General features: G+C 48.2%; 1 protein-coding gene across 1 annotated transcript in view; it reads left to right on the forward strand.

The window, feature by feature from the left end:
- Nucleotides 1-27,240, forward strand: part of LOC126547234 (nose resistant to fluoxetine protein 6-like) — a 48,631-nt gene that overhangs the window by 2,517 nt on the left and 18,874 nt on the right. The window contains exons 2-4 of the mRNA XM_050195176.3: nucleotides 21,917-22,125; nucleotides 23,225-23,348; nucleotides 25,114-25,201. Coding sequence (XP_050051133.2) covers nucleotides 21,917-22,125; nucleotides 23,225-23,348; nucleotides 25,114-25,201 — 421 coding nt within the window. The remainder of the gene's footprint in view (nucleotides 1-21,916; nucleotides 22,126-23,224; nucleotides 23,349-25,113; nucleotides 25,202-27,240) is intronic.

A 27,240-nucleotide genomic window follows, 5' to 3' on the forward strand; every position in this document is an offset into this window, starting at 1 on the left:
TATTTTAGGGGTAGCAATTAGCTTCGTGCTAGACGCAAACAGAGCGCATACATTTTGCCTCATCGAGGTTATTAAATGCGAAGCATTTCTTGGCAAACATTTGAACACTTTGGCAGTATCTATCAAACCACCCCCGTCTTGGCGCTCTCGTGGTCGTTTCGTTAACTTGGTAGGCATCAAAATTCGCATAGTATGACAAGAGTATATGACGAACACAAATGATAGGTCATGACATGAATATCATGACATGTTTGTCATGTAGGTCCTGAAACAGCCGCCTGCATCTTGGTATGTACCAAAATTGGCACAGTATGACAAGAGTGTATGACGAACCTAAATGATCGGTCATGACATGAATATCGTGACATGTGTGTCATGTAGGTCATGAAACAGCCGCCTACGTCTTCGGGCTCTCATGGTCGTTTCGTTAACTTGGTAAGCTCCAAGCTACACACTGCTTCACATAACATCGATTCTCGCAGGGCGTGGGATCTGCCGGCTTATCATTATTATTTTTGAAAACATATACACTTGACAGGAAAGGGAAAGCAAGGAGCAGGTTGGCAGCTGCCACCGGAAGGGGCACAACGCCTGCCTACTTTTGAGATAAGAACAGGCAGAAATATAGCATCGGGGTTAAATATATGTGTTCCACGCATCAGTAAATGGAGAAGCGTGATTACCATTCATCACGTAAATAATTGCTGAAATCGTTATATCGTACAGCGTGAAGCATAGTAACAGTCAGCACAATTCTCAGACAAACATGACGTACGGGAACACCAACTCCGTCGTGGTTAATTCCTAGAATGGCACACAAAAGCAAGGAATAAATTCAGTTGAAATGTGCACATCTGAGTAAGGTCACTGTATTTTAATTCGTCAATCACGTTAGGTGGGATTGACTGGTTAAAGGATGTAGAAGCGTTACTCGATCCATTTAGCTGCTTCAAACGTAGTATCAAAACAATGATGTATATTACAACTAGTAGGTATAGCTAAAGTCCATCATGAACAAATGACGGCGATTATGAAGGACCAATGAGAGCATTAAGAATTATCACACCGTGAATTAACAAGCAACCAGACAGGGCATGTTGAAAAGAGACAGAGAAAGGGAAACGCATCGTCACAGGGAGCGGAACAGCTACTGATCATCGACGGGGCAAACCGTTAGGACACCGATCGCGTGGCGGCAAAGAAACTTGGTCGAAGGCCAGAACGGACAACTAACGGCGCTGGACGCTCGCCGTGGGTTTCCCGCGGCGGCCGTAACGATGACACCGAAGGAAAAGCGGTCCGTCGTGCCTAAGTGGGGCATAAATCCCGTCAAGTCGCCACCGGTGCAGACAGCCAGCCGTTCGCTGAGTCGAGGGCTTTATAGGGGATGTCTTCCGAGGAGGTGCGTGCGCGATAGGCTGGCCGGGGGCGTCGTAATCTTTTAACACGCGGATCTGCGCGAGCGATGAGGGCCCGGAGTTGAGTTTTCCTCTCCGTCTCGCGCTGTTGACGCTCGGTTGCGCGAGTTGTCGTGGCGTGTATAGACCACGATTTACGGCACGGCCGCGACGGTCCGAGTGGGCGCGTGCCGCAGCCGCCGCTACATACAATTAAGCGGGAAAAGCGAGAGCCGCTGGTCGCGCTTTGCTTGGCGCGATAACAGAACGGTAGGAGAGAGAGCATATATCGATGTAGGGAAGAGCTCAAGGTGGACGGGACTGGAAGGTTATCGACGTGAAACGTCCTTAAAATCGGTTGCTTAAACGGCATGTAACGAAAACATGTTATGGCATTGTCGTGCATATCTTTGCAACCATACTAACCACGCGCCTCACTTTGATATCGTTGTGCAGAGGAAAGAAGCCACAGATGACACCATGCGTCGCGTGCATAGATGGCGTTGTTGTCGTACCACGCATGACGCAATTGGAGCTAAATGCAGCAACTTTCTCGGCGTTCAGAGAAGCATATAGTTACTAGTATAGGCTCAGCCATACTCAGTCATAACAGATATTATCCATCAGAATCAAACCAATGCTGATCAGGAGTTATGGGCCCTACAAGTGCCCAAGCACAAAGGCAAATAAGCTCGTGAACTTGCAGAAACCTTTCAAATACACAAGATGCGCGATTATTGCGTTTCGGAGCCGTCCATCTGTTTCCTAGATTGTGAGACGCAAATGCTTGGCCATTTATATCATGTGACCTAATAACATGCGCACGCAGATGGTGTCTTCCTTTTTTGCGTGTTTTCTTAGTAAACTTCAGTTGTTAGCGCTCGTCCTGTGTCCTTCCTTCTTGTGTTGCCGTCGTTTTCCGTGCTGATTCAACGAATTTACAGGAATTTCACGCTTGCTCGGTTATTGCTCGGAAACGCAGGGTCAAGAAATGGCGTGAAGAGAATCGGTCAGCAAGGCAGAATGATACCGTTTAACGATCCCTCCCCTCACCCCCTCTCCCCAGACACACACACACACATTTTACCACGCCGCGCCAAGCATGATTAGGGAGCGAGCACGATTGTAAGATCAGAGCGTAAGCTGTATAATAAGTTAAGCATATAAAGCTTTCTAATGCGTGAATAGACGTCATGTGCTTTACTTTAGCATCTTTGTGCAGAGGAAAGAAACGCTACTTGATCATATGTGTCGCGTGCGCGGATGGCGCCGTTGTCGCGCTACGCAAGACGCAACCAGATCTAAATTTAGCCTCGCGCCCGGCGTTCAGAGAAGCTTAGCTTCGCTGTACGCTTGTCCATTCGAGCAGGTATGGCCGCGTTTGTGAGCTCACTATGTCATAGTAGGTATAATTTATCAAAATCATACTGGTGTTCCTCAGCACTCATAAGGCCTACAAGTGCGTAATTTCTTGCAGAAATCTCACGCTCGCTCAGCTATGGCCTCCCTGCGTTCTGCACTTACGGTAGAAAATAATCACAAAGATTCTGTACTCCTAGTGCCCACACGCCGCGTGTAGCACGCACAGAGACGTTTCACGTACCCCGCTGCGGCTGCGTCCCAAATATATCCCAGATTTTTCTATATCAATATGGGGGTATCAAGAATGTGGTGATGCAGAGGAAACGATAGCTGCCTTATTGAGACACCAGAATTTTGCTTTCTTTCACTTCGTCGTCTTGTTACCCAAAGAACGTCAAACGTGCGACAGACAGCAATTTCTTATTTGCGATTTGCTCCGCGAAAATGGCGCATAGATTAAAGAAAGCGATGTAGTATGCTACAGTGACGCCGCCATCCTTTTTTCTCTCTTGTCCAAACTTTATATGGGAGCCAAGCGCGAGACTGTGTATAACCCACCCGCTCCGTAAAATTCAAGACCTTTACAATGCGTGTTCCGACTCGAGAAAAAGAAAAGTCTACCGAAGGCACTGGGCACGGTGCTGGCGAAAGAAGAACGACGACGAGAAGCGCTTGGTGGCCCGCTTCGCCATAGCAGCGACTGACTTGTTTCGGCCTACCGCTGCAAAGCTACAAGTGCTGCTAGAATAGCAGGTCTTAGTGCTGCTAAGAATATAAAAGCAGGTATGTAACGAGGCCGAAGTGCTACGTCGTTGGCAAAAGCTGCGTACGCAGTTCTCGTATGGGGGCGTCATCTGTGAGGCACAAGAACTCAACCTGCGTCTAGTGGCAAAGGGATCATTCTAATGTATAGATTTTGACGGGCTGTCTATATATGTCAATCTCCTGTAGGACACAGTCTTTAGCTTTCCTTTGGTCCCACACCGTAACCTCTCACTAACATATAACCTTTCTAATTTATCACTTTTTTTTCAATTATTCTATCTTTACCTTTATTTTGAAAACCTTTGTTTACACTTGCACCTTTCTTTGAGCCGCGGCCCACACGCATGCTGATGAAAAGCGTGGCTGCATAATCCTCAGTATACCGCTTGCCATAATTGCCTTCGGCCAGGTGCAAAAATATACGGGCTAGGAAACCACGTTGCCGAAGCGAAAACAATGGATTCTCTTATGCAACCGGTGTTAATCATCAGAGCAAAAGTAAACAATAGAGAGGCTCAATTGGACGGTAAATCGATGGTGAAAGGAGGAGGCGAGCTACAGAGAGCAAGAGATTGTTTATTGTCGTGTGGAGCGTGGGGACATCTGTGAGCTATATTTATAGCAGCATGTGGCGGAATGTTTCTGCGTGCTCCCTGGATTTGTCCGCGGTGACAACCTTCATCCGGGAGTACCACTCACGTTAGTGATCAAAGACGCACTTGAACAAAACAAACACGTAACCGCTGGGGCACGAACAATTCCGCAGTCATAGTGATTTCTAAGCGGCCAATTTCCATCACAGAGCTTTCATTCTATAGCCCCGCGTGTACTCCACAAACACTCCTGTACCACAAACAACTCCTTAGAAGCATGAGAGAAGGGCAGGAAAAAAAAGCAGGAAGTAAGCGGTCCGCCACTAGCATCAGTTAAAAAAAAGTCATTGTTGCTTCTCCGTCAACAACGCGTCACCACTATTCATCCTTTTTAGTGGACACATTTCTTCGAACAGTATACTCTAGCCTATTGAGTGTCGCGAGCGTTACTTTTTTGGTTCCGCACGCTTTCTTTATGGCGGATTTAACCAGGAGCGTTAGTCATGCGCGTGACCGTACAGATAGCAAACATGTACCGGCCGCCGGCGACGCATCGGCGAGCGGGCAACAGAGGATTCGACGCCGGGTTCGTGAATCGACGGTATCTGCGGACGGGTATACGGGCATGCCGCGGCGAACGGATCGCCGTGTCCTCACCGTCGCAAGGGGCTTATCTCCAAAATGGGAGGCAACTGAAAGGAGATCGCCGGGGCGTGAAGGACGCGCGGCCCACGTCCGCGGACACACGCAGCCGGCAGGCCCAGCGAGCGACCAGTTACGCATTCCGCGATTCCTATCGGCCTCTATTTACACTTGCACGCATGAATGACGTCGCGCCGAACATCCGAGAAGAAGGACGCGTGCGAGATTCGCGGGCTTGGCAGAACGGCTGCACCTCGTACCCGCCGCCCTTGCCAGAGCAGCGTAGTGGTCGCTGCACAGAAGGCGGGTAGATCCCCCCGCGGCGCGATGAGTGGACGAGTGCCTGGCGAGCGTCGTGCTCGAGCGAGCGCCATCGCACCGCGAGGCGACAGGATGGCACGAACACCCCGCGCGCGAGTGGGGCGCCACGCGGGCATTGTTCCGCATTGCTGTTTTCGGCCGGGAAAACGGATGCGTCCGCGGAGCGGCTACAGCTGTAGTACAACGACTCATTGTGTGCATCGTCACAAGCTGCGGCCCGCTTGTTTCTGATGCGACAGTTTCTCAGAAAGCACGCGTCATGTCGACATGCGGTCTATAGGATGGCGCGAGGGCTGCTAGAATTGGTCAGCTTTATCGTCGATAAACGGCCGCCTGCTGACGGCAGGTCAGGCTATTGCGCGCCGCTGCTATGCGGGGTGATCATTTATAAGTTCTGTGCATTTTTTTTTAATTACCTGTGTCATATACCACAATTCCAGTCCTTGAGCGAGATTGTTCATAGAGGCGGACATTACTTGCACAAAAAATTCAAACACATATTCAAGTAATTAACAAAGATTTACTAATTAAGTTCTTATTTACGTTACGGCATACATTTCAATTTACGAATTGTGGCCGCTGAATTTGCAAGATGCGTCCACTTCAAATGAATTTCCAAGAAATGACACCAGTTTCGAGTGAGTGAGTGAGTGAGTGAGTGAGTGAGTGAGTGAGAGAGTGAGTGAGTGAAAACTTTTGAGTCTTTCAAGAGTTTCGCGGTTACGAGGTCTCCGTCGTCTTTATCTTCTTGGCGCTGGCGACTTGAGACTTCTCTTCAGCAAGGGTGGGTCCCTATTCGAAATATTTCTCAAAGTGTGGGACGAAATACATGGGCGTCCCCGTTACACTTATATGCATAAGAAAAGCGCCTTTTTTTATAAAGAAAATGGACCAACTGTGTATTTTATCGCGAGTTTTAATTAACGAATTACATTATGGGGCTTGACGCCCCAAAACCACGGTCTGATTATGAGGCACGCCGTTGTCGGAGATTCGGGAAGCTTGGGCTACCTGGCGTTCTTTAACGTGCACCTAACTCTAAGTACACGGGTGTTTTTACATCTCGTCCCCATCGAAATGCGATCGCCGTGGCCGGGATTCGATCCCGCGACCTCGTGCTTAGCAGCCCAACACCATAGCCACTAAGCAACCACGACGGGTATAACCAAACTGGTCTCATTCTGGAAATTCATTCCAAGTGGATACGCCTCACAAACTCGCCGGCTAAAATTGGTAAAATGCAATATGTGCCGTAAAGTAATTAATTAAGAAGTTGCTTATTCAATATTTGTTAATTAATTGAATATGTGTTTCAATTTCTTGCGCAAGTAGTGTACGTCTCTCTAACTAATCCAGCTCAAGGGCAAGAATTTTGTTATCTGCAACAGGCGGTTTTTAAAGATTCCATAAAACTTCAAAATGATCACCCCGTATACAGATTGTCCCAGCTAACTTTAGCCAGTCTAAAAATATGAAAATGCCACCTAGCTGGACAGAACAAAGGTACTGTTGTTTGCCGTCGCTTGGAGATACTCGAGCTATTCTTTTCTTACAGCCTAATTAGATGATTAGTCTTAATTAATCAATTAATCGTCTTCTCAAATATTATAATTAGATGAAAAGTGTCAGTGAGAAAATTGTAGAGCAACATAAAAAACTCCCGATACATCTTTCCGTTGCTCAATACGTGCTACATAAAAGTGTTTTCCGAGCGTGAAAGAAGCCCGCTAATGCACGCAAAACTGCCGTGCCACTGGCCGCTCGAGGCACTTTGTGTGTATTCGCGGGCTCCTTTCGCCCGCCGTGGTTGCTCAGTGGCTATGGTGTCGGGCTGCCACGGAGGCCGCATTTCTATACGGGCGAAAACACCCGTGTGCTTAGATTTAGGTGCACGTTAAAGAACCCCAGGTGGTAGAAATTTCCGGAGTCTCCCACTACGGCGTGCCTCATAATCAGATCGTGGCTTTGGCACGTAAATCCCCATAGTTTGTTTGTTTTTTTTAAACCTCAACCACAAACCGCGTAGCGAATGGCTGGAGGATCCGGCAGTCACGAGAGCACCGGCCAAGTTGACCTCCAAACTTTACCTGGCTCCAGATTGCGCGCAATGTCGCGGGGACTATACCAGTGTTTCTGCGAAGACTTCCAAGACATTTGTTTTTTTTTAATCGCCTTTGGCAGGTAGCACTATTCTAGTGCTTGAGCTGGTCCACTCGAAGCGGCGGACATTACTCGCCCAAGAAATCGAAATGCATAATTGACTAATTAACAAAAGCACTGATTGTGTTCTGACTTAATTAATTCACGGTATATATTGCAATTTGAAAATTGTAGCCAGCGTGTTTGCAGGGCACATCCACCCGGGGCGAATACTAAGGACGGCACCGGTTTCGACATATGCGCAGTCAAACTTGAGACCGAAATTCACTGTTGTTCCACTTCATTTTTTAAAGAAAACGTTATTTTATGCATTGAAACACAAAAGTAACTGAGACGCCTATGTATTTCGTCGCCAACTTCGGGAATTAATATCTCGAAACTGGTGTCGTCCTGAAAATTCGTTCTTATTGGATGCCCCTTGGGAACTCACCGGCTACAAATCGTACATTGCAATATGTGCCATAAAGTCATTAATTAAAGAGTTCATTAGTTCGCCTGTGGTTACCGGAGTACCGAACATGCTCGGCGCTGCGACAGAATGCTCGTAACTCGCGCTGCTTCGATAGCTCTCGCTTGGGATCGACTGCCAGGCGGCTGGCGGAGACGTTGGAGAGGCTTCGCGCGCTGGCTCCAAGACAACCGGAAGTAGACGACACGATGCCCCATCAAGAGCCACTGAAGGCGAAGCTTAGCCCCAATCACTCGGCGAACGAGTTGAGGAGAAACTGCATGGCTATGGAGGAGGGTAACTTGTAATCGACCGTAGCTCTCTGAATATGAGACGCTTCACACAAATTGTGGTGCGAATTATTTACTGTATCTGTACCCTACGCGTCTACAAAATTTCTCCGAACCGTTTCAGGGACCATTTAAAGGGCCCCTACACTCTTAAAGCAAATGTACACCCTTTCGAGTGTATATTTGCCACACAACTATAATCGTCATCTGTCTTTTTGCTTGCGTTTCCTTCCTTGAAAACGCTGTGCTTGCTACTTTCCTGTCGAGAATGCTCTGTTATGCTGATAACGGGCATGCCGTTAGTGACTTGGAAGTACCGGGCTCGTCGCGTTAAAGAAAGGAAATGCGGACAAGACAGATGACGATTATCGTTGTGTGGCAAAAGGGTGTAATTTTGCTTAACAGTGTACACTCTGAACATTTTTGTACCTTTATTGGCGTATAAAGGGTGTTAGATGGTCACGCGGCTAACACCCTCACGTTTAAGGGGTAAGATCAAATTGTTGGTGGGAGCGAATGATGGCATCTTGTTTGCCAACTTTTTTTCTTGCAAGTAAAAATGATGACAGCTGTGCCAGGCGACATAAAAAGTGCATTAAATAAAGTTTCCTATCTATACCTGTGAAATTTTCCTGTCGGATATTTCTTTGCGCCGAAAGCTGTCATAATGATTACGCAGTTTTCAACTACGTCTTTTGTCATCGCACGTCTAGTTATAACTCCGTTGTCGTCCTCTATAAATTTTTGTAAGGCCCTTGCGGTAGGGGTGTTACCTGTGTGACAAGCAAACGCCATTAAGGGTGTAATCATTTTGACAGTGATTTATAAAGAAGATCCGACATTTTGCGAACATGGCAGCCCCTTGCAAAGTTTCTTCATAAATGTTGGCCCTATAAACGCCCGCGGAGAAGGCACAAATTAAAAAAAAAAGAAGCCCGTTCGGACTTCCGGTCCCTTCAACGCCAGCAGAGTAAGATAGTTCGATTGGTCGCTCTACGAGGGTCGATAGCGACATAACGGTAGCTGTCTTTCTGTTCTGAGAAGGGCTCGCCCATTGTGCCCCACTAATCCTACCGTGAAGCTTTCGCTGAGTCGGCGTCGCGCGGATGGTCATTAGGGGAGGCAATGGAGCAGCCTTTCTCCTGATGTGCCGATGCGACCATTGGCGTTCGCCACACTCACTACATGAAGTTGTCGAGCAGAGGGCGCCTGTTGAGAGGGTAGCGAAAACGAGCGAGAAACCGCGGTGGCCGCGTATAGTCGTTATTTCATCAAACGCCTTTGACTTTGTTATACTGGCGACATTGTTGAAAATTTTTGCGCTAGTATGTTCACTTAAAAGTGGTTCACAGCTGTCAATATATGACAGTGTCTCGAGCTCAGACTGGTTTAGGGGCCAATTAAAGGTGTACTTACCGGAGAGGCTATTCTTCAGCGAGTGACGTCGTGTGCAGGGTCGTCCATGTTAAGGAAATAGCCTAATTAGTATTCAAGCCAGTATAGATAAGCTTATCAATTCTCCTACTTCCATGGGTATAAACGTGCCTCAGACGACGCCTAATGCGGATACCTATTAATAAATATTTTGCATGTTGGTAACAAACAAAACACAGCGCACGGACAAAAGACAAAGAAATTAGTGCGCGACGCGACATAGTATCTTGTGATTTGCGCTCTTTTGTTTGTTAGCATGAATCAAATCCAACTAACCCAATTTGCCCTCTTAATAAGTCTGCTGGATTCCATGCCAAACTTCAGCTGCACTATGAACGCTATGCAATTTGATGACGTATTCCTCCTAAATGTGCACAACCTTCTACAAGCAACTGACGCCCCCCACGTCAACTTTTTCCAAGCGTGCGCCATCAGAAGCCGTTTACGAAGTCTATACCTCTTCTTCGGGCGTACACACGCATAACTTGTGATGGCGGAATAAAATGAAGAGCCGCACTTGGACGAAACTATTGAATACGGAGAAACGGCATGACCTGCGCACGCATACAGAGTTCGAGACTGCACCGCCTTTCCGCGTCCGAGCTTCCGCTTGTTATTCCTGCGCACGGCCTCGTGTGACCAGGCGTGTACGAAACAGCTGCCACGCGCCAGCGATCGATAGCCGTAGCGTACGCCTCTGAATCGTGATGCGCAGAGCAATTGGCTCGATTGATACAAGGAAGGAAAATGTATGTCGGGAGAGTAAAGAAGCGGAAAGTCGGGTTTTTATTTTCTCGCTGCCCTTGACAGAGCGGAGTCAAAGCAAATCACGCTTCGAATTTCTAATGTTCGCGCGTATGCAAGTGCCGCAGTCAATAAACCCAGGAAGTTACTTGTAGCGCGACAGGGAAATAAGGTTTTTTTTTATATATATTTGATGGAGGGTTATATGTGGCCGCAACCTTTAAGAAAATCATCCGGCGTTTGCATGTGTAACTTATTAGCAATTTCAGCTTCATATGACAGTAATACGCGGACACGCTTTTTCGTTGTTTATGCATGCATTTGTTATACTTCCTATGTAACTGCGCGCTGATAGGAGAGAGAGAGAGAGAATGAAGAGGAAAGGCAGGGAGGTTAACCAGATATAAGTCTCCGGTTTGCTACCCTACACTGGAGATGGGGGATAGGGGTTAGAAAGATGACTGAGAGGAAAACGCGCTGATAGGATTCCGCAAATCATGCCTGTTCTGGGTCTGTTCTTGCACAGCGCCAGACTGAGGGACAAGGAAGAACATGCCCGCCGTAATAACTCGACATTGACGTGTGCTCGATGCATATCTGCCGTCAGCATTTGACTTCATTCTCAGCTCTGCCAATATATAGCTATACAGCACCCATAGACCGTTTCGAGACCTGGTATTTCGCCAAGAGTTCCTCCTTGTGGTATACCTCGGAAAGGTTTAATTAATGCTCCCCTAGGGTACTCAGATGTGCGAGATTTCCACGTAAAATTTAGGTACACGTTAAAAAACCCCACGTGGTCCGAATTATTCCGGAGTTCCCCACTATACGGCGTGCCTCATAATCAGATCGTGGTTTTGGCACGTAAAACCCGATCATTTATTATTTTATCTCCATCTACTCGAGTAAGGTAACTCGCGGTAACGATAAAGTCTGAGTGAGTTGGTTGCTGCTGTTGCAGTAAACGTAGTATTTAACACCAAACGCGTCCCGGAAGACCGATAAAAAAGCAAAAGCACGTGCGCTAACTTCCAAATGATGTTATTCAAAAATGACACAAGCTTATATTGTACCTGCTCGATTTCTTGGTTCTAACTTTGCTCACTGGTTTCTGTACCGCTTTCGCAAAGATAGCATTTATAACCTGCGGCACGATTCCCTCGCGTTATCTTAGCCAAGCGCACATACGGCACGTCTACTTATCAGGATTCTGTTCCATTTATCCGCTTTTACGTGCTTTTCGCATATGGTGTGAATACGAAGCTGTATTCGGAAATCACGCAATATAATTTAAATTCGCGTCAGTTTTCCCAATAAAATGAGAAGTTAGCGCACGTATTTGTTCGTCTTTTTCTTAGTGTGTCGTCCATTGAATGGGGGCACTAAATACAATATGAATAACAAACTCTGAACCTCTGCAACTAAATGTCCTAGGACCTTTCAGTTCACCGTCTTCTGACACAACAAACGCATCCATCTTGGCCGAAAAGTGGGGACATACAACGCTGCCGAAACTGCCGCGCACCGTGCATAGACGTTGGCGTAATATCCGTGCATAGACTTGCGGAAAAGCGCACTTCCTTGAACTCCACCACATACCAGATTGCTATCGCCGCTGTCGATAACAAACTGGTATGTCGATCGCCGCCACTTCGAAGCCAGCGGAAGAAAACTACAACCACTGAGCTCCCGCAGAGGGCACAAAGTGGTAGCTGGGCGTAATTATACTTCTTCAATCGTGATTTCTTTTTACCATAGTTGTGACAACGTGTCATCATTTCGTATTATTGGCGGCCCCTCCACGGCACCAATGCGGCAACGGGCACGCCAAAGCTACGACTCGGACTAGTCCATAGGTTGGGGCTCGCCGAGACTAGCGCGTGCCAGGGGTGTGTGCGAACATACCGTGGCACGCTTCGGCCTCGGCGGCTCCAACCCAAGGACCAGTTCGAGTTCCAGCTTTGATCCCCTCCCGCTGCCCATTGGGTGCCCCGGAGATCCTGCGCCGCCCGCTTTATTAAAATGTCAGGTGCTCTCCTGAGGCCTCCGTTTGCCGGTTACGTGTGCCCTCCTGGAGCAGTACTTTTAAAGAATAAAGAAAAAAGCACACCGCGACTTCTGCAACACCACACAGAACTTTGCCAATGCTTCTTTATGTTTCCCTTTTTTTTTTGGGGGGGGGGGGGGGGTGGGGGGTGGGGGGGGGATGATATATGCTCCGTCTTGTGCCTCATGTCAGAAGTTAATGGCGGTATATCAAAATGACCTTAAAAAATGTGGAGTTTAACGTCCCAAAACTGCACAGCGGGTTATAAGGGACGCTGTAGTGGGGGGGTTCCGGATTATGTTATATGTCACTCGGGGTTACTTAGCCACGCAAAGGTATACGAGCGCTTTTTCCATTCCACCCGCATCAGAATTCGACACTTGTGGCCTAGAATCAAAGCCGCGAACCTGTGCTCAGCAGCGCAACGCCATATAGCCACCGAACGACCGCAACGGGTGCGAAAATTATTTCAAATCGAGTAGGTCGGCAGCTACATTTATGCAGCGATTGAAAACGCTAGTGCCTGAAATTTGCTTTTCTTATTGTTTTCCTTTTTGCGTGCATGTTTCTCTCTCATAATGTGATTTTTACGCACAGAGACATCGTTTCGCTCCGGGCGCTCGCTGATATATGCGTATTGAACTGACCTGCCTATACGGCCCGCGTCAAGCGTTTCGACTGGGAGCTATGCTTCGCCACGTGTACCCCTTGTTTCACACGGTATCCACTCGTATTGGATAAATAAGCCCTTCTCGAGCAGAAGACACATTATGGGGGCATCCAGTATACGGCACGGTGGCGAAAGAGGAAGGGGGGTGGGGGGGGCTGGGGGGGGCGACACCATGCTTTTCAAGGCCGGCAATGTTGGTCCTGTCGTATGCGTCCGCCTTTTTTTCTGTTACCATTTGTTTTGTTCAATATCAACTTCTGAGGACAATTGAAAGAAAGAAAGAAAGAAAGAAAGAAAGAAAGAAAGAAAGAAAGAAAGAAAGAAAGAAAGAAAGGAAAAACCTTGGAAGCACTTGATGATCGATACTCGACTGCTCGATTCATGCGCTTATAGAGTCGCCTGGCTGTCGTGTAACAAAACATCGCAGATAACGTTCCCTCGCAGAGCAAGCCTTGGCCACCAACATTGAACATTATTTGCTTTGCGAGACCAGTATATCATGCATCATAATATTGCAACTTACCTGGCTCTGAACAGGGCGCAGAGATTTCTCTGAAGAAAAGAAAACTGGGTTCTAAATGTATAAATCGATGCAAAACACCAGAAAGAATAATGAATAAAGATACAGGCCTGAGCGATATCCCAAGCGAGATCAGCTGTATAAGGAATGGTGTGTGGCAGTGCGGACTGAATTAAACCTGCCGGTAATTAGCTCATTTCGACGGGCACTCACCTGATGTTGCGTTTCTCCTTGCTTCAGATATACTGAAAAGCTAAGCGTATGAAAACGCTGGGCATCGAGAACATTGGTCGGCGCATTTGGAACAAGGACAATGAAAGTAACGTCGCGATGGGGAAAGGCAGGTTTTTACGGCACGCTATAACTTATAAGGAGGGGAGAGGGAGAGACAAATAGGAGGAAAGACAGGGAGGTTAGCCAGTGTGAGTACCGGCTGGCTACCCTGTGCTGGGGAAAGGGGTAAAGGAATAAAAGGAGAAAGAAGAAGAGGAGAAAAAAAAAAGAGAAATCGGAAAATTCACGCAGTAACGCGATAGTACGCGATACAACACTCAAAGGCGATCCACAATTCGCATGTCCTTAAACACTTCCGCAAAGCCCTTATGGCCTTGAGTGCCGAAGCCCGTCTGGACCAGTGTCCTAGAGCTTTTTCCTCTGTAAAGGGGTGATTGTCCACTTTTTCTAGCGCGGTCACGAGCACTGTTCTTGGCACTTTGTAGCTGGGACAGTCACAAAGGAGGTGCTCAATCGTCTCCTCGCAGCCGCAGGTGTCGCAAGTAGGGCTGTAGGCCATTCCAATGCGGAATGAATAGGAGTTCGTGAATCCCACGCCGAGCCACAGGGGGCACAGAAGTGTTGCTTCCGCTCGTGGCAACCCTGGTGGTAGACGAAGTTGCAGACATGGATCCAATCTGTGGAGACGTGCGTTCCTGAACTCATTGGTGTTCCACAGATTCTGCGTAAGCTCGCGGGCGAGGGAGCGAAGACTTGTGGCTGTGTCTGTTCGTGACAGTGGTATTGGTATAACGTGGGCACCATCGTAGGCCGATCGGGCGGCATCATCCGCACTGTGATTGCCCGAAATTCCGCAGTGACCCGGTATCCACTGGTAGATGATGTTGTGCCCCTTGTTGATTGCGTGATGGTGTAGTAGTCGGATGTCTGCCACTAGTTGCATATTTGGTCCGTGGTTGAAAGGGGACATCAGACACTGGAGAGCTGCCTTCGAGTCACATAAGAGGGACCATGACTGTGACGATTTGTGACAAATAAACTCTAGAGCAGCACGGATAGCTGCGAGTTCTGCAGCCGTCGATGATGTAATGTGAGACGTCTTGAACTTGAGGGTGACAGACTCTGCGGGAATTACCACTGCTCCAGCTGACCTATTAGAGGAGACAGAACCATCCGTGTAAACGTGGATGCGGTCTTTGTGTTTGTCATGTAGGAATGAAAGCACGGTTTGTTTGAGGGCGAAAGATGACATCTCCGTTTTCTTTTTGATACCGGGAATAACAAGAAGAGCCTGGAGTGGATGGAGACACCAGAGCGGTAAAGATGGTCGTGCTGCAGGCGTGAAGTTTGATGGTAAAGTTCCGTGGTTAGCGGCAATAATCCTGCTAAACGCTGAACGAGGTCGAACGGCAGGAAGGGAGGCGAGATGATGCGATGGAAGTCGCGCGAAGTGCCTGATATGCATCCTTAAAACGTCGACTTGAAGATACGTATCGATAGGGTGGTCATGCGCGATGTCTATTGTTGCTGCCGTGGATGCACATCTGGGAAGTCCAAGACAAATTCGTAGAGCTTGAGCTTGTACAGACATGAGGGCACGGAGGTTGGTCTTACTGGTGCCACCCAGTACAGGTAAGCTATAGCGCAGGAGACCGAGGAACAGTGCGTTATAGAGTTGGAGCATCGCACTTACAGACGCACCCCACGACTTTCCCGCAAGAAATCTGAGCACGTGGGTTATCATGAGTAATTTCCTTTTTAGGTATGAGATATGTGGACTCCAGGAGAGGTCTCGATCTATTATCACTCCTAGAAAGCGGTGCGTCTTCTCGTAGGCAATCAGATGTCCATTAATTCTGACAACGTACGGTTTCATTGCTTTGCGCGTGAAAGCGACCATAGAGCACTTCTCGGAGGACACCTCCAGGCCTCGCGCTCGAAGATATGCTGATGTTATTGTGGCCGCTTTTTGAAGTCTGGCACGCACCTGGGGACGCGTCGCTCCTGATGACCAAATGCATATATCGTCTGCATAGATCGACACATGGACGGATTTCGGAAGGGTGTGGACCAGGTCTATGAGCACGAGGTTAAATAGAGTGGGGCTCAGGACTCCGCCTTGTGGTACGCCACGGTAGGTGTTGTGTTGTGATGACGCACCATCCTCTGTTTGCACAAAGAAGGACCTGTCCTTCAAGAAGCTGAATATCCACCGAAAAACAAGGCCGCCTAGGCCGACATTGCCCAAACCGTCCAGGATGGCTCGATGGGTTACGTTATCATAAGCGCCTTTAACATCCAGGAACATTGCCGCTGACAGCCTCCTTAGGCTTTTTTCGTGCTGAACAGACGAGACAAGGTCGATGACGTTGTCTACAGAAGAGCGTCCGCGTCGAAAGCCTGCCATAGCGTCAGGGTATAACCTGGAGGGTTCTAGATACCACTCTAGACGCGTCAGCACCATCCTCTCCATCACCTTTCCTAGACAACTGGCCAGAGCAATGGGACGATAAGATGCCACGTCTAGGGGTGATTTACCTGGTTTGAGCAGAGGCACAAGGCGGCTAGACTTCCATGCAGCAGGAACCACTCCTTCACGCCAAGAATTATTGTACACGCCTAGAAGAGCATGCCGGGCTGCTTGACCGAGGTGTCCGAGAGCTGCGTATGTCACCCCGTCAGGCCCAGGCGATGAGGAACGTCTGCACGCTGCCAACGCCGCCTGCAATTCCTCGATGGAAAACGGATTGTCCATACCAGAATCCCGCGAGATTGAAACATCACAGGGATCACGTGTAACGAACGATGGCGGTAGACCAGCAACCTTGACACAGAAGTCCTCCGCTACGTCGATCTCTCTGCGAGCTTGGTAGAGAGCCAGGCATTTGAAGGGGTGGCGTTGTTGCGGTGATGTTCGAAGACCACGCACCGTTCTCCATATATGTGACAGGGGTTTATGCGGATCAAGGGAATCGCAGAAGGTTTCCCACCTTAGAGACTGCAGGGAGTTGATCCGACGCTGGATCTTCTTCTGTATTCGTCTCGCCTCCCTTAGGTCGTAGGTGGACTTGGTGCGCCTGTACCTTCGTTCCGCGCGACGGCGGATTGCTCCAAGCCGCTCCAATTCTGCTTCGAATTCCGAAAACTTAGGAATAGGCCTAAAAGCTCTTGTGGCTTCTTGAGCAGCGGGATTAATTAGCTTTGCGATGTTGCCAGGTAGACAGTCCTGGATCTCTTGGCAATTCTTCTCCATGAGCAACGTGTATTGAGGCCAGTCAATGGGACGAAGAACTGTGGTGGACTGTGTCTTGCGTATGCCGTCGATTTTAACATATGTTGGGACGTGGTCACTACCATGTGTTTCGTTGTCCGTAAACCATTTCACACTGGCACTGAGGCATCTTGAAACAAAAGTCAAGTCCAGGCAGCTGCTGTATGTCAAGCCCCGCAGAAAAGTAGGACTGCCATCATTTAGGCAGCAGAGCTCATGGTCCGACGCGAAGGATAGTAGACGTCTTCCTCGGCAATCCATCTTTAAGCTTCCCCATAGCGGATGATGCGCATTGAAGTCGCCGGTAATAATCCATGGTCCAGGTGTCGCTGTTAAAATTGCACTTAGTCTCGCGTTGTCAAATCGACTCGAAGGTGAAATGTAGGCACCTACGAGCGTGAATGCGACGTTCTTGCATTTTATCGTCAAACATACGTACTGATTGTCGTCATCAGGTGCCACTGGGTGTGAAACATACGTGAAATCGCATCTGATATAAACGATGACTTTGCTGCGTTCGCTACAGGTAGCAGACATGAAAGCTTCATATCCTGATAGGCGGATGGCGTTGTCAATGTTTGGTTCACAAATGACGATTATTGGAAATTTGTTCTTAAAAACAAACCGACGAAAGTCCGAAATGCGGGATTTAATGCCTCTGACATTCCATTGGAAGAGAGACGCTTCCTTGACCTCTTTATGGAACGAGTGTAGAGGAGCAGCCATGGTGCTTCTCAAGACCGGACAGTACTAGATTCAGGGCGTCCAGTATTTGAAGTGCGTCTCGAGCCGCCGGAGTGTGTATGGCGGTCAGTAGTACTCGTAGCGTGTTCATAAGGGCCCTTATCATGGTGACAACTTGTTTGTCGTCGTCTAGGTTGCTGCCAGAAGGTGAAGCATGATTCGGCGAGCGTGCTACATCTTGTCGCTCCACTGGTGGATCTAGCCGCGGCAACGGTGGCCACTCCTCGCATAAGGCAATGATGTTACCGACTTTCTGCTTAGGATCCTCATTGCTACTATTGCTAGTTGTATGTGGAAGTTTGTGGACTGTCAATGGACGCGGTGCATCCTTAGCAATAGCAGTGAGTTTCCTAGATCTCCAGCGACGTGAACGTCGACGACGCACCTTAGCGGCAGCCTCCCTGTGCGAGGAACCATCCCGGACCATTTGCCTCAAGACTTTCGCCTCATTTTTCACGTGTGGGCAATTCTTTGAAGTTGCATCATGAGAGCCCTGACAATTGGCGCACTTTTGGTTTTCTGCACGACAGGCGTCGGAGCTGTGCAACCCAGAGCAACGTGAGCACACGGCAGCATTTGTGCAAACTGCACTAACGTGCCCTATCCTTTGACACTTCCTGTACTGAAGCGGCTTTGGCACAAAAGGTCGTACTATGTGTCGGAAGTGACCGACCTTGACGTGTGACGGTAGGCTGTCTCCTTTAAAAGTTAACTTCACACACTGCGAGTTCCCCAGGCGACGGGCTTGCAATATGGCAATTCCCTCTGTCGCCGGCTTGATGAGTATGTGCAGGTCAGCATCGCTTATCGAATTATCTACGTCATACACAACGCCGGCAGTAGAGTCGTGATGATCTTGTTTATAGCAGCGTACGTTGATGCTATCCAGCACCTTAACATTACTGAGAATGTCTAGCGCGCTGCGGTTTGTAACATCTATAGCAAGGATGTTCTTTCGGGCGTTGATCCTTACATCTTTTATCTGACCCGGAACAAGTGCCTCGAGCGACACAGATGTGGCTTGGCGGTTGATCCGGTTTAGATTGTCGCTAGCAGCCACAGGCACAAATAAAATTGTGAGGTCTGATGGCTTTCGCGTAGGGATCACAGTTGCCTTACTTGTGGAAGGAGATGTCCTGACGAGTCGTCTCTTTGCTTTGTTCTTCGCTACGGGCACGAAGTCACTGTCATCCGAGGTTTCATCACTGGTCGCTGAGTAGATCACAGTGTCCTCGCTGTCGGTGTCACTCGGGCGACTAGACCGCTTTCTCGGAGCGACCGCTGTTGACGTAGAAGGACCAGGGACCCCTCCAGGTGACTCCACGTCCATCGCCGTAGTTAAGGGAGCGGCGTCTCCCACAGGGTAGCTTCAAGTTCGCAGAGACAAAAAAGCAGCGTTCCACACAGTAGACACTTCGTCGTCGTCCCTAGCTAAGTTTTCAAACTTATAAGGAAATATGTAAAGCAGTCTACGTGATGGTGTTTTCCCAGATATGATTCATCACCTGGGGAACAGAAATAAAGTTGACGATGGGGGTACAAGAGAACCGCATTCCCCATTGGAGAAATAATAAATAAGTAAGCACAATAACTAAAATAACTTTACGTGTCAAAACCACAACATGATTTTGCGCCCAATGCACGGTGCACGGGCATTTTTGCATTTCGCCCCCGTCGAAATGCGGCCGCTGCGGTCGGGATTCGATCCCGCGCCCTCGGGCGTAGCAGCGCAATTTCCCAAGCCACTATACGCCATTGCGGCGGGTGTACAACTACTATTTGAAACTTTCTGTACGGACACCAAGCTAAACATGTTTCTCGCTCACCGAGAGTGTGACGCATGCTCGGGAAGTCGCAAATAAAAGCTAACTGTGAAGTTTTACCTAGGTTGGACACGCAGCCGGTAAATATATTTCCTCGTATTATCTTCGATCACACGTCTCTGCAAACTGTACACATTGCAGCGCATCGCAGTTGACGCTCCGGCTATATATAGCACTTCACTTGGGTACGTAGCAAAGTGATAACAATGCGCGTCACAAGAAAACTAATTGTATGATATTAACCGTGCAGTGAAATGAGCCTTTTCCTTAATGTCAATCCTTTGGGGCTACTACAGATGCGTACGTTGAGAGGGGCAAAGGTCGGGCAGATCATTATATACGCTTTCCATTATGACATAGAGTAGCTACATTTAGAAGTCTCCTTGCGCAGACAAACTACACAGGTACAGGCTGGAAACAGTATCAAGACTTCGTTCGAGTTGCGCGTATGCATTCATAGTGTCGAAAACTATGTGGCTACCTCCACTACAAACTGCGCACCTTGCAATTAGCCTGAACGCATGGCTTGAATATATATATATATATATATATGTGTGTGTGTGTGTGTGTGTGTGTGTGTGTGTGTGTGTGTGTGTGTGTGTGTGTGTGTGTGTGTGTGTGTGTGTGTGTGTGTGTGTGTGTGTGTGTGTGTGTGTGTGTGTGTGTGTGTGTGTGTGTGTGTGTGTGTGTGTGTGTGTGTGTGTGTGTGTGTGTGTGTGTGTGTGTGTGTGTGTGTGTGTGTGTGTGTGTGTGTGTGTGTGTGTGTGTGTGTGTGTGTGTGTGTGTGTGTGTGTGTGTGTGTGTGTGTGTGTGTGTGTGTGTGTGTGTGTGTGTGTGTGTGTGTGTGTGTGTGTGTGTGTGTGTGTGTGTGTGTGTGTGTGTGTGTGTGTGTGTGTGTGTGTGTGTGTGTGTGTGTGTGTGTGTGTGTGTGTGTGTGTGTGTGTGTGTGTGTGTGTGTGTGTGTGTGTGTGTGTGTGTGTGTGTGTGTGTGTGTGTGTGTGTGTGTGTGTGTGTGTGTGTGTGTGTGTGTGTGTGTGTGTGTGTGTGTGTGTGTGTGTGTGTGTGTGTGTGTGTGTGTGTGTGTGTGTGTGTGTGTGTGTGTGTGTGTGTGTGTGTGTGTGTGTGTGTGTGTGTGTGTGTGTGTGTGTGTGTGTGTGTGTGTGTGTGTGTGTGTGTGTGTGTGTGTGTGTGTGTGTGTGTGTGTGTGTGTGTGTGTGTGTGTGTGTGTGTGTGTGTGTGTGTGTGTGTGTGTGTGTGTGTGTGTGTGTGTGTGTGTGTGTGTGTGTGTGTGTGTGTGTGTGTGTGTGTGTGTGTGTGTGTGTGTGTGTGTGTGTGTGTGTGTGTGTGTGTGTGTGTGTGTGTGTGTGTGTGTGTGTGTGTGTGTGTGTGTGTGTGTGTGTGTGTGTGTGTGTGTGTGTGTGTGTGTGTGTGTGTGTGTGTGTGTGTGTGTGTGTGTGTGTGTGTGTGTGTGTGTGTGTGTGTGTGTGTGTGTGTGTGTGTGTGTGTGTGTGTGTGTGTGTGTGTGTGTGTGTGTGTGTGTGTGTGTGTGTGTGTGTGTGTGTGTGTGTGTGTGTGTGTGTGTGTGTGTGTGTGTGTGTGTGTGTGTGTGTGTGTGTGTGTGTGTGTGTGTGTGTGTGTGTGTGTGTGTGTGTGTGTGTGTGTGTGTGTGTGTGTGTGTGTGTGTGTGTGTGTGTGTGTGTGTGTGTGTGTGTGTGTGTGTGTGTGTGTGTGTGTGTGTGTGTGTGTGTGTGTGTGTGTGTGTGTGTGTGTGTGTGTGTGTGTGTGTGTGTGTGTGTGTGTGTGTGTGTGTGTGTGTGTGTGTGTGTGTGTGTGTGTGTGTGTGTGTGTGTGTGTGTGTGTGTGTGTGTGTGTGTGTGTGTGTGTGTGTGTGTGTGTGTGTGTGTGTGTGTGTGTGTGTGTGTGTGTGTGTGTGTGTGTGTGTGTGTGTGTGTGTGTGTGTGTGTGTGTGTGTGTGTGTGTGTGTGTGTGTGTGTGTGTGTGTGTGTGTGTGTGTGTGTGTGTGTGTGTGTGTGTGTGTGTGTGTGTGTGTGTGTGTGTGTGTGTGTGTGTGTGTGTGTGTGTGTGTGTGTGTGTGTGTGTGTGTGTGTGTGTGTGTGTGTGTGTGTGTGTGTGTGTGTGTGTGTGTGTGTGTGTGTGTGTGTGTGTGTGTGTGTGTGTGTGTGTGTGTGTGTGTGTGTGTGTGTGTGTGTGTGTGTGTGTGTGTGTGTGTGTGTGTGTGTGTGTGTGTGTGTGTGTGTGGCTTGTGGTCGGTGGCGTAGCAGCCACGCGCGTAGGGCTGTCTATGTAGTTTGAATCAGCAGCATGTCCTCACTCAAAGTGATGCACATACAATAGCTTGACGTAGTGGACCTGTCTTTTGCATTGTTTCCATGGGTGTTTCCGCCTAATAGATCTATTTTAATGCTTGTCCTTTATGTTTTATCCCCACAGTGGTGGACGCCATCGGCAAGCCGCACGCAGGTATTACACAGGGCCGCATCGCTGTATACGGCGCGTACGAACAGTGCCTGTCCATTAGGCACAACGAGAACCTGTTCCAGGGCAGGTACTGCATGATACACATGTACCACGACGGTTCTGACCTGCCACCTAAGGTGTACGAAATCGCCGAGAAGTTCCTCACGCACCACAAACTCGGAGTGAGTGTCTGCATTACACAGGAGGCGGGGGGGGGGGGGGGGGGGAGAGGGGGCTATATAGCTGCCTTTGGCCGCGCATGTCAGTGCTTCAATATTTAGTCAATCGCACATTCACGAAAAGCAGGGCTCCTCTTGAACGACGTCTCTACGAGTGCTACATTACTTCGAACCAAAGATTCAGTTATTAGACCGGCTGGAGAAGTTCCAAATTTCCTCAAGCTATACCTGTATGTCACGGCCGTTCGAGACCCCTGAGTGTCAAACACGCACATCGTTGTAGAGAGACGACTGAGAATTGCAAATAGGGAGGAGCTACAGCTTCGTGGTTCATGTCTAGCCCGTACTTGTCGCGATGGTAATGCGGTGGATTAGACAAGTGCTAATAAAGAGAACAAAATCGACAGAACCAGATGCGAGAGTTTTTATGAATGTTCCTTCAATATATGCCGGTCCCTGTAATGTTCGGGAGGTGAAAATCAACCAAGGGCAGCCTTGTAACGTCTCTCTTTTTATTTCTTTTTATTTCTTTTTATTTACATGTTTTATGGCATATCGAATAAATTTTACTGCACTGGGACATCTCATCAGAGCGCGTATTTTAAGCGTATGCGAAGAAAATGATCTCAACATTGACGATGTCGCCTACACCCTTTCTTTTTAGATAGACACGAAATAAAATAGGCATACATGCAGCAAAGTATTATTACGTATTTCGTAATATTACGAGTAGAAAAGTGGTTTTAAGGACGACATTCCTCATTAAATAGCAACCTCTGTGAGCATGACCCTTTATTGGAACACATGCACACAATACATAGCAGACAGAGTCGCGCAGTGATCCAGCGACACATGAACATCAGTACCTCAAAAATAATATAGCTATATGCAGGATTTCACGCAGTACGCAAATGAAATGTGCGAACACGAGAAGCAATGCATAAATCGAGTGCAGGTGCAGCAACTCTCCCGTAGGTATAGCTATCTCTATAGTATAACCACTGTTGCAGAAGAGTTTCGTCTGGTCACTTCCTGAAGGTTCAAACCAAGGCTGTTTCCTTAACCGAGTTGCCTTGTTTGTTTCTTTTGCCCCGTTCAACAGTATATTGGAAACATTTCACGATTGGCCGACAAGGAGTTATTGGCTATGATCCCGCTTCTCAAGTACGGCGTTTGTTTACCTTCCACCTGTCATCAGGAGGACGTCCAAGTCATCATTGACCACTGTAAGTGTGCATCGCCTTATTACGTTTTCGCTATCGCGTTGGAAAGTTTCAATTTAGAGCAACTTCGATGACCTCACATTCGTGCTGAATGTTGTGCCTAGTGAAGCTTGATTACTACTTTTGGTCTCTTGGAAACTATAGACGCGTGCAAGTCTTTTTGCACGTATTTTGTCATCCCTATAGTAAGCGGGGTGGGGGGTGTTCGCCTTCTGCCACATTGTGCATAATTCGTTGGTTTCTTTCTTATGGAATGGAGAGGAAATTGTATCGCTCCTTATTCTAGCACAAGCTATACATCTCTATAACTTTTGCGAAAGTTTGAAAGCTTCGGAGATACTTGGTGAAAGCTGTTTTAGAGAGCTGCGTTTTAAAGCGGAGCTTTCTTTGTCTATCACTCCGCGATTTGGCGTGCCGTAGTCGTGTGGCTGTCTCGCTGCGTAGGAGCTTTCGCTACTCTAGCCACCATACTGTAGCAGTGGAGGAACACTGCGCCACGCTCGCTATCTACGCAGAGTGCCAGGAACGCTTTCGGTCGTCGACTTCGACGTATCCAGTGCGGAGTCATGCGAAATCTCGCGAAGGTGGTAATATCACCGAAAGTGATAGCTCCAGAATATTGACCGTGAACAAAACTTACCGTTCCTCTACAAAGTACACCACCGTGGCTGATGAGCGTTATGGGATGCCGAACCTCTCTGCACATTTCTTATAGTGATGAACCGTTCAGTCTCGTCCGATCATCAAAACTTCGCTTACACATGTTCTTGCAGTGCGCGTGATCTGAATACGTATTTATTAAGGCGAAAGCCTTAGGTGTCTATGTTGGCGGCGACCCTGACGAAACTGCGTCGTTACGAAAAATGGCCGACGCCGCAAAAAGTAAAAACACGTCAAAAAATTCTCCGATTGACATCACATTTCTCAAGGTGGTTCCTGTAAATAAAGTAAATTAGTGGCTTTGAAAAGAAAATTCAGCCCGGGCTTCCGGGGTGCGAGACTAGCACGCTTCCCTGAAGCCACGGCTGCTCCACGGTTGCGGCTTATACTAAAGGTGTGCCTAGCGCGTGCCCGATTGCACACGCCACGTCACAGCCATCTCGCTGACCACGGCGTGCCTCATTGGGTGGCGCACGTGACGGTGCGGAGCAGGTGGCGCCACGTCATTAGTGCATAAAATGAGCGCGTTGATGACGTTCCGAGGTCTACAAACGGTATAATGTTTTCGCATTCCCACACGTAAGCAGTCTAAAGCGTCGGCCGAATTTTAAGTTTAGCCATTGCTGTCGCCGCAGGTGTTGCGGCGCAGAAGAGAGGGCGCGCGCGGTCTGTGCATTGACGTCACAGTCGGAGCGGCTGCGACGGTTGTCGACGGCGAGCGATGTAGGAGCGTGCACGCTATTTCGGGTTGCGAGCACGGCCGCGCAAGTACGCCACTGCGGAAGAAGCGCGTGCCCCTGCGCCTTAGTGCCACACGTGTAGTTCCCATTGCGGCTCGTTATGTCATCCAAGAAGTCTAGCCCCGATTGCCCAGCATAATGCATTACCAATATGTCTTACAAAGAAGTCTAAACCCGATTGTATAACTCCATGTATTGCCAAATGTGCAGCAGGCTTTCGCCTTCTTGTGTTACAGGAATGTAACACTTGCCGAAGGTTTTTATTTATTTATTTATTTATTTATTTATTTATTTATTTATTTATTTATTTATTTATTTGACCAAGATTTCTAAACGTGAGTTTTATTCTTTTTTTATTGCTCATGCAGTTGTCGGTGAACTCGACCTCAATATCAAGGCCCAGTGGTGCAAGATCGACGAGCCAGTAAAGTTGGATCAACGGCAAACCCTAATTGTGTAAGGCCCGATGAATACGTTATCCTTAAGCCACTGATAATAATAATAATAATAATAATAATAATAATAACCCAAGTGTTTAGTGCGAGGTGCTTTTTCTTTTCACAATTCCTGGGTGTGTGTAGATCAACATCTACTCATTTTTCCTCTGGTGCACCTGACGTAATTGAGAAAGCTTCATTTTTAAACTCAATTGGCGTTACTCATAAAGAAGTAACCCCTAACGAGGATGTCTGACTGCTTCTGGAACCTTCGTTCCATCCCCGATTCCTTTCGCTGTATAGACAAGGGCGGTGATCTTGTAGTAATGTATTCCGCTCGATTCAATACCACACTTATTATCTGCCGTTCACGGCCAGCTGATCTCATTCATAACGCTAACGGGGCGCCGCTGTGACCACCGACGAAGCCCGAAAAGTGCGAAGAGGAATAGCATTGGAAAAGTGGGCCGCTATTTTGGGACCGATGCCTCTTCCGGTGCTATATTATTTTTCGAGCTTCGTCATTGGCCAGAACGACGCTCCGCCCGCGTTACCAGTGAGATCAACTGGCCGTAAACAGTGGATGATAAGAGTGAATAGCATCGAGCGAAAGGCATCACTAAAAAATCGCGGACCAGAATAATTTACTCTCGTATACCCTCTTAGAGCAAGCACTCTTTATCTCGACTCCCGTCGCCACCTGTCGGCGCAGCCCGCGCTGGGCGACCAATTTGATGACAGGGCAGCTGACGACGAAGACATGGCGAGAAAATACTGGCGGAGAGCAGCGCTAAGTGCAGGCTCAGCGTTTTCGCGCAGGTTTTTCTTTGCCTCTACCTTCGACTTTCCCACTGCTGCTTGTGTTGCTGCTGCTGTCTTGCACACCGCGTTGGGAGTGGTTCAGAGTGTGTATATACATGGAAGGAGCGTGGCAGAGAAGAAAGGAGACGCGATAAACTCGTTTGACCTGTGCACCTCGTCAGATGTGCACCCTCTGCAGCTCCCTGGGCGTCACCAAATTAGCCTCTTGACAGCTTTAATTATCCGTGACCCCCTCAAAATCATCGCAGAAATTACAGCGCTTACCTTTCTACCAACGTGCAGGAAGCTAGATAGAATGGTTGGTAGGAGGGGGAGAGAAGGCAGAGAATGGGTAGAACCGACGCAGTCGAGAAACGAGGGAATAACAGGCTTGCCACTCTTCTTTCGCAGTTCCCATAAAAGGGGGGAGGGGCGGGCGGGATAAAGAAAAGGTTACGTGAGAAGGCAAGGGAACGCTACAACTAGGCACGACCGCGGTTAAGGGGAAACGGGGTAAGTTTAAGTTTAAGGTACGGTACGGTACGTTTCTGCTATTTCTGAAAAATAAACGCCATGCAACTATGTCGAGCGGACAACTAATGCAGAGCGTGCAGAAGCATTATAATATTAAGCGCACCGCAGGGTCTAGGCGACACTACGGAAGCGGTCGAACGTCAAATCAACACTTATGTGCCCCCGTGGTAGCTTTGCGGATCTCATTGCTCGAGGTCGTGGATGTGACCCCGACCGCAGCAGCCGCATTCTGACAGGGGCGAAATAAAAAGCGCTAGTGCACTTAGATTTGAAGATACGTTAAAGAAAACCAGGGTGTCAAAATTAATCCCGAGTCCGCCACTTTGGAGTTCCTCATGATCCGATTGTGGTTCTATCACGTAGAGCCCCATAATTCAATTGAAGTTTGATACTTCTGCCACGATGCGATGTGCCATGTGAGGCAGTGATAATGCTCAACACTCTCAGAGATTATGAATGGCGCACAATAACGCCTGAAGCAAACACGTCTCATTGTGCGTTCTGTGTACTACGCAGACAAACAGCAGTAGTGCACGCAATGTAACGTTTAACATCCGCTCAGCAATATAGTCTTGGACTAAACGTTGAAGTAATTAAATATTCACCGTCAATCACCGCTAATTATCGTCAATCAAAGCAAAGAGCACAAAAACCTTCGCTTACGTCGATTCCCACAGTGCGTGGGATCCGCATATTTTTCTTTTGACAACAAAGCTTTTTCAT

This window comes from Dermacentor andersoni, chromosome 1 (genome assembly GCF_023375885.2).
Source record: "Dermacentor andersoni chromosome 1, qqDerAnde1_hic_scaffold, whole genome shotgun sequence".
NCBI classification, from domain to species: Eukaryota; Metazoa; Arthropoda; class Arachnida; order Ixodida; family Ixodidae; genus Dermacentor; species Dermacentor andersoni.